The sequence below is a fragment of the Bombina bombina genome, chromosome 6, assembly GCF_027579735.1.
Source record: "Bombina bombina isolate aBomBom1 chromosome 6, aBomBom1.pri, whole genome shotgun sequence".
NCBI classification, from domain to species: Eukaryota; Metazoa; Chordata; class Amphibia; order Anura; family Bombinatoridae; genus Bombina; species Bombina bombina.
The window spans coordinates 690,567,280-690,575,211 of record NC_069504.1 but is presented as its reverse complement, the minus strand read 5'-3'; the positions used below and the strand labels follow the sequence as shown (position 1 = coordinate 690,575,211).

Below are 7,932 nucleotides of genomic sequence, written 5' to 3'. Positions count from 1 at the left end.
GGAGCTCAACGCAACCATATCGCACTCACAAAACTTATAATGGCAGCGCTATGGAGGGTGAAATAATGCAACTTTTGTTGCATTCGTTTCACACACTCTATAGCGCAAAACTTGTAATCTAGGTGAATGTTATTGAGCTGGTTGTTCGTTCCTGTGAGTGCGCTTCTTTCTGTGTGTATGTAGTCTCCCTAAGGGAAAAAGGGGCAACCAGATGTGGACTTCTTGCTCAGTGTGCTGAGAGGAATATGGCTACACCTCACTGACGAGGCCCAATGAAGGCCAAAATGATCATCTGGGGTTATCTTGTTCCTTGTTCAGAAAGGAAATGTCTGGTATTTTGATGCTGGCTTTACTGTAATAGACGGGATCAGACTGATATACTACAAAATTTCTACTTTTTGGATAGCATTACTGGGCTAAAAAGAAGCTGCACCCAGGTGTTAACTCGCCATAGAATAGGCTAACAATGTTATTGAGCTGGTTGTTCATTCCTGAGTGTGTGCGTCTCTATGTGTGTGTATATATATATCCTATATATGAAATCTATAGCTAGTTAATACAGCTGTATTTTATATATGGGATACAACACAAAAGTAAAGACAGGACTTACTTAATCAAACATTTAAATTGTCTGTTAACCTCCCACATCTTCTTTATATAATTAGGTAACTAAACAGAAAACCCTGATAGCATTTCTCACTTTATTCTTATAAATTTAAAATCAAAATCAAATAACCTCATGTGATCAGCTATACACTCATTAAAGCAAATGTTTTAAAGTAATAGTCCACCTAATTATGATGCATCTAATTAGTTACTACCATTTCTTTCATTGCACTAAAGTACCCTTAATTAAATGTCAAACCTATTATAATTCCTTTATAAAAGGTAGTAACATACTATCAATAACTATATTAATATCAGCATCACTTACCTGTAAAGTGATGGAGGACCTCGCCAACCTGAGTAGTGCACAAAAGAAAAATAGCCACACCAATGCAGCCGGATAATGCACTAGAGGCAAGCAGCTGCGCTAATGCCAAACCAAGTAGCACCAAAGGGACTGAGGACTGCACTAATACCTCACCAGCCTTCTAGGCATGGCAAGGCTGCATTCACATTTACTCTCATTACATGCACAGTAAAAGGTGCGCTATTTCTAGCTGGCAGACACAGAGTAAACGTGGGCACAAATACTGGGACATATATAACCGTTTTTGGTGTTCTAACTCCTGCACATATATCCGGGTATGTATGCAGCCACATCATGAAAGCACCACTCCTGAGCCTATAAATCTCCCTAATTCCTCTCAGTTGGTCCTAGTTAATTCTGATGCAATTCTCCCTCACTCCCAGTTACCCTAAAGTTATCTCTTGGAGTTTGTCGTTTGCACCACTTCTTCCTGCCCTGTGTTACCTGTTGTCTTCTGGCTCCTGAACCCTTATTCATATCGACAGTTTATTGATTTGATTGGAGCCTCACTGCTCTGGACTGAATTTCTTGGGACATCTTGTAGCTTGCATTTCTGGACTTGAGCATTTCCTGACCCTCTGCTAATAGGCTTTCAAACATATTACCTGACTTTGTGACCCAAGGCCTATTACACTGAACTGTACTTGTCATTTGACAAAATTATTTATAACTACTTTGACACAATATAAGGTGCATATACCCTAATTTAATAACATGTATATTATATTTTCTCTGATGGTGTAAAGAACATACTGGATATTACCTATTATTTTAATTCTTAATAAAATAAAACTTCACTTTACATGTATGTTGTTACTGAATATTTAACTTACCACTGGTTATGTAATTACTAGTTCTGCACTATGTATGTTGAACTAATCAATTAAAAATGTGAAATAGGACACAAAAAAATAAAAAAAAGGAGAAAGTAGAAACTTGAAACAGGATAAAAGAAACAAAATAAAAAAACAAGTACTAATTAGGAAAGGAAATAAAATAGGAAACAGGAGATTGGTGAGAAAAGACAGGTCCCTTCATCAAGATCACCCTTCATCCTTGATAACTAGATTTCCATTGTGCTTGTGAGCACCCAGAAAGTGTAAATATTCTCCCCCCATTCCCATCCAGAAAGGTTTGAAGTTGTTATTGGGGAAAATGACCCCAGCACACAAAGTATTCAATAGCTTAGCTTCAGTGACCCGCTGAAAATTATCTTTAAATACCATTAGATTATTTATTTCTTGTGATCTCAAAGCACATGCACACTTTATACAATCATTATTTTATTTTAAAGGAAATGTACAATACATTTTATCAATAGTTCAATAAAATAACATCCTAGTTGCATAAATAATTTAAATATTATTATTACCAATATAATTTATTTGTAGAGCACCAACAGAATAACATTAATATATTATTTTATTAATAAAAAAAGTAAACAATTAAGTCAATTAAAAATAAATATAATAAATATAAGTTAATGTATATAAATAATAGAAAATAATTATATTTTTTTATTTTATATTCAACACTTGCATAATCTCTATAAGAGAAAATTTAACTTTATGAAAGTCTTAATCATTTTTCAATGTGGATTTGTCTACCCTGTACTTAGTACATACAAGCAGATATTTGGTTTGAGGATATAATATTACTGATCCTTGAAAAGATTGAATTCCATGATGACCGTTTGATTCTCTTTCTGACTCATCACAACCGGTTCATTTTCATTTTGAGAGGTGCTTATGTACCAGTTGGGGAAGGCAGCAGATTCAAAGCTTTGTGTACTGGAGTTATTTGGATTTGGACTGTTTTCGTTTTTGAAGAAGGTAAAGCGCTTTATCTGAGCAGGGTCCAGGCTCTGGAAAATTAATAATGCAAATTGTTATAGATACAACAACAAAAAATCTTATGACAGATTAAGATACAAGACTGTGTATTAGAGACATCTCTTTTTCTACTGTCTGCCTTACATTGCATCTGGTTATACAGTTTAAACAAGTTTTCTTTTTCATTTAATTTAGTAGATTGAAGTTCAAAAAAGCCATACTGATGTTACTGGCAACAGAATTTAGGAGAGTTTGCACATCCTTGCTAGGAATCTTTAATAGCCTCTCTGTAAAGATGCAGTGTATGTGTTTATGAGTGTATATAAAGCTTTTAGCATCTTGTGAGAGTATATATGAAAATATACACATTTGTTTTTATTACATTTTGTGCCATTTACACAAAAAAATCAATTGAATGTAGAATCTCCTTGACTAGGGAATTCAATACTAGGAAAACAGTAATATTTAACGTTTACATTTGTTAACATTCCATATTAGTTACTTTAGGTATAAAGGCATAGGTGTATAATCCATGCTGATATATGTTCCTTAAAGCGATATAAAACCCACATTTTTTTCTTTCATGATTCAGATAGAGCATGCAATTTTAAACAAATTTCTAATTTACTCCTTTTATCAATTTTTCTTTGCTCTCTTTGTACATTCCTGCTTTTAAAATAAAGATACCAAAAGAACAAACAAAAATTGATAGTAGGAGTAAATTCGAAAGTTGCTTAAAATTGCATGCTCTATCTGAATCATGAAAGAAAAAATGTTGGTTTCATATCCCTTTCAGTGAGGTAGATGTATGTTAATTATGCAGACTTTTCATATTATGATACTCACCTCTAAACGCAATTCAGGAGTATCTCCTACAGCAGCACATGATAAGTACAGATCATGTTCTTTAAGACCCAAAGTCACAGGTTGCTTCAGAACTCCATTTTGTGGTGACGGTCTGTAAAACTCCATTTGTATCTTCTCTGGAAGAAAAGACATTAGAAACATTATCCTGTGCAATTAATTATGACATCACCTGATAAAAGCATGATTAGTCAACTAAGAAAAATTGTGTTTCAATTTTCTAGGTATAATAACGTTGCATAAATATTTCAGTTGCCAGGTTGTTACAAAAAAATAGATATACTAAATAAAAAAATAAATATGTAAATATTTTTAAGTAAATGCTGATGTAGATTTGCTGTGATAGTGCATTTATCTCAGTAATATCAAAAACAGAATTAAACAATTAAGAATTTATAAAAATGTAATATTAACCATTTAACTTTTGAACTGAACTGATTAAATTTTATATATATATATATATATATATATATATATATATATATATATATATATATATATATATATATATATATATATATATATATATATAATTTATTACACTTCTGTTTGCAAAGTATAACTGAATGTATCAATTGATTAAAGGGACGCTAAACACTAAGGCCTATAGATTAAAGTAGAGCGCAATTGATAGAGCAAAGTGTGCTATCAATATCACTGGACCGTGCAAGAATTAGCGCACAAATTGATATTACAAGTTAGTTCTTAAAGAAGAATAACAAGAGAACGTTTTCACTCATATAACAAGTTGAATTATGGGAAATCACTTAACACTGCTAAAACTGCTATGTTTTGAGCAAAATGAGTATAATTATTAAAAAAATTACTTACGCTCTCTATCAATATTGTGTCCTTGTAAATATAAAGCAACAAGTTTGGCTTCCCCTGGAAATTCTTGCAAGGCTAGGCACTTGCTGGCGGCATCCTTAATCTTGTAAACTGTTGATAATGGTGATTTAGCTCTAACTGTGGAAGCTATTCGTTCATGGGAAATTTCCTCTAAAAAAATAAAAACAACATTTTAGCTTTGGCAATACAGCTTAAAAGCAAATCTGTATATTTCTATAAAAGAGATGAATGTATTATTATTATTAATTATAAAATATTTCAAATAATAATCAAACCTATGCATTTCTGTAACCTCGGTATATTATAAAGCTACTTATACAATTAATTAATACAATTGCTATTTTATTATTTTGCAATTGGTTCACTGAATTATAAAACATCAGAAATGTGCTACTAAATTGAATTTTAAAAATATCAACATGTGTAGCGCATCGAAATGTAATGCATGTTTCTCTGGCACGTGTTCAATTGCTTCAGACATATGTGATATAATATACAAGTAAAAGTATAAAATGTAAATCAATAAGAAAGGTGAAAAAAAAAATCTAACCTTCAGCAAAAACATGAAGCAGATCTAGTAGATCCATATCCGAGAATAAATCTACATTTCCTGATATTTTTTTCATTCTATCCACCGCTATCACAAGAACTACTGCTTTTTTGAAAGAATGTAATGATTCTCTGTGTTCAGTTACTTCCATGGTTATCCCAGAATTACAGGTTAAACACGTTCTTGAACAGGAGCCCCAGTGTAGATCTTGCAAGGATTTCTGTGGGGGGAAAATATGTAATGTTATATATACTGCAAATGTAACATTTACTTACTCACATATTCTTTTGTTTGTTTGCTTTAAAATGCATTGTAGAAATTACCTTAGTTTTCCATGGGCACTCTTCATAAAATTCTTCCTCCATGTCACTAAAATGGTTAAAAACATGATGTTTAAATTATTTTTATCATCAAGTGAAATGATTATAATATATGATGAACCATTCCATTAATAAAAATATAGATAGATAGATAGATAGATAGATAGATAGATAGATAGATAAATAGATAGATAGATAGATAGATGATAGATAGATCAGCCTACACCATCCTAACATACATAATTCATTCATAAAATTATATTGTCTCTGCTATCCTTATGTGACCTTATTTATACATAAAATTATTATATATGAAGATTTATTTTCTAGTTTTTCCTAGCCAAGTTGTTTACAAAATATATTTTTTCCTTCTAATCCCTAAGAGCAATAATACTCTTGATGTACAATGTAAAGTTATAAATTGTATCAATTTATTGTATAAATAATAGAATATAAAACTAAAAAAAAACTATGATGCAAATGAAAAGTACAGTTTGGACATCCAAAGAATTTATTTTGCATAAAAACAAAAAAAAACAAAAAATTTTTTTATCTATAAAGATGTTTAAATTGATATTGAAACTAATCGGAAGTGTACATTTTGTGCTTAACTGGTCTGTAGAACCTTACTGGCGGAAAAGGAAAGCAGTTCCATGACTTTTTTGTTGAAAAAACAAACTGTAAAACACTTTTAAAATGCCCTCTTTTCAACCCAATAAAGAAAAAAGAAAATACTGTAATGTCCTTTTAATTCCCACAATATATGTCTTGTATTTAAAAAATATTATTACCTGTAGCCATGCATAAAGATTGAATCAATTTCAGGAACTTCTGCCATTGTTGCTTCTGCTGTGAAAAAAGGTAAAAAAAAAGAATTAGTTAGAGCACAGAAAGAGTAATTTTCCTTATGTTATACCTGTATATAGCAAAGCTGTATTCATTTGAAATGCTACATACCTGTATTACTGTTGCTTTCAAAACCCTGCAATTAATATTTCCCTTTAGAGATGATGCTTTCTCTGTATTTCGTTTATTTAAGATGTTTCTAATTCTGCTGACAGCCTTTATATAGAAATCCTACTTCCTGGTGATTGAGCAATACAGGATTTCACAAAGTAGGAAGTACTTGCACTTACAAACGTAAATACATCATTAAAATTCCACATTTCACTAGAGATATTAAAAAGGATATAACTAAAGATATTGATTTTTCCTCTAGATATGATGCTACTATATTGCTATAACTAATACATATATTAATCTATTTTATTAAAAACATTGAGATCACATTGTCAATATAAATAAATTGAGTACTTTCTGCACAGTTGCTCCTCTGCTGCCTGAGAAATAGCAGACAAATAGATTTTGGATAACAAACAAATTCTGAGCAATCCCATGGCCAAATATAAAAGGAAATGAAACAATTAGTCCTAAACATTGTTTTTGTGTTTGTACAAGTCTAATTGTTATGATTTGTATTCAGTGCTTTTTATGTTAATGCTGTACCATAGATTTAATATGCTTTAAAGGGACACTGTACTGTAACATTGAGTTTCCAGTAACCTGTTATACCAGCTGTAGAATATAAAATGAATTGAAAAATTATCATTTTGGTTTATTTCTTTATTTGCAATAGTTGTTTTTGAATACACAACCCATTTGAATGGACTAAGCTTGCAAATAGTGCAGACCTCAATATCTATTTCTATACACTCGTCTCCTTATCTTATCTCTTTGTCTGTAGACAAAAGCTAATACTTAAAGAGCAATTAAAAATTTACTTTTTAGTATCTCTCTTTCCTACTCCCCCACTGGGCTGCTGCTGATTCCTTCTTACATAGGTTTTCTTTTGAGAATACAAAAGTATTCATATGTTCAGTATTTGTGATGGTCTTAGCAGGTAACATCAGGCATTTCAGATGCAAAATAAAGGTTAAAGAGCTGTTTGTAAACAATTTACCAGGTAGAGAACACATGAAAGGGGAGAACATTTTACAGTACAATGTCCCTTTAATTGACAACAGAGAGAAGAATCTGAACACAAATGTACATTAAGATTCCTATCTAGGCTTAGTTTGCAACTATAAGAATACAGGCAAAAAAAAAATCTTCATTAGGAAATGGTGAAACCATTGCTGCCTCTAGAACTCTGCTGTTTCTGTGTATTTCTGTGAATTACTCTTATATCGGCTCTGGTCTTTTGCAGTCACTCAAGGGGTTTTCTTAACTTGTCTTCTCAGAAATCTAATTGCAGCCGTTGATAGCTTCCTTTTTCTGCCCCATCCAGGTAGTGTAAACACTGTTCCTTTAACTTTAAACTTGTGAACTATGCTTCCAATGGTGTCTCTGAGAACATTCAGTGTCTTCACTATCTTTTTGTATCCTGTTACTTGTTTGTGAAGGGTGATGATCTCTTCTTTTAACTTTTTTGGCCCATTCTTTTGACTTAGCCAACTTGCTAACATGCAATCAAACGTGACACTCAACAAACCCCTAGCCAGTTCAGGTATTTCATGAAGCCCTTGATTAGTTGTATCAGGTGTG

The 7,932-nt window shown here is 31.7% G+C and overlaps 1 protein-coding gene across 2 annotated transcripts; it reads right to left on the bottom strand.

The window, feature by feature from the left end:
• Positions 1-2,239: 2,239 nt before the first annotated feature.
• Positions 2,240-6,417, bottom strand: LOC128662204 (interleukin-1 beta). Of its 2 annotated transcripts, none has more exons than XM_053716023.1 (7): positions 6,346-6,417; positions 6,180-6,237; positions 5,392-5,437; positions 5,069-5,288; positions 4,501-4,668; positions 3,652-3,788; positions 2,240-2,837 (listed from the first exon to the last, which is right to left on the bottom strand). In XM_053716023.1, the coding sequence occupies exons 2-7, from the start codon at positions 6,224-6,226 to the stop codon at positions 2,628-2,630; spliced, it is 828 nt and encodes a 275-aa protein (XP_053571998.1). In that variant the 5' UTR covers positions 6,227-6,237; positions 6,346-6,417; the 3' UTR covers positions 2,240-2,627. The 2 variants fall into 2 exon arrangements, with proteins under 2 accessions (XP_053571998.1, XP_053571999.1); XM_053716024.1 differs by having other exon boundaries at positions 6,180-6,234; positions 6,346-6,410.
• Positions 6,418-7,932: the final 1,515 nt, after the last annotated feature.

Excerpts from the sequence above, each read along its gene's own strand:
- LOC128662204 (XM_053716023.1), bottom strand. The coding sequence starts at position 6,226 with ATGGCAGAAGTTCCTGAAATTGATTCAATCTTTATGCATGGCTACAG. Across the intron at positions 5,289-5,391 it reads AGTGCCCATGGAAAACTAAG|AAATCCTTGCAAGATCTACA; the intron begins GTAATTTCTACA and ends TTCCCCCCACAG. Across the intron at positions 2,838-3,651 it reads CTCCTGAATTGCGTTTAGAG|AGCCTGGACCCTGCTCAGAT; the intron begins GTGAGTATCATA and ends TTAATTTTCCAG.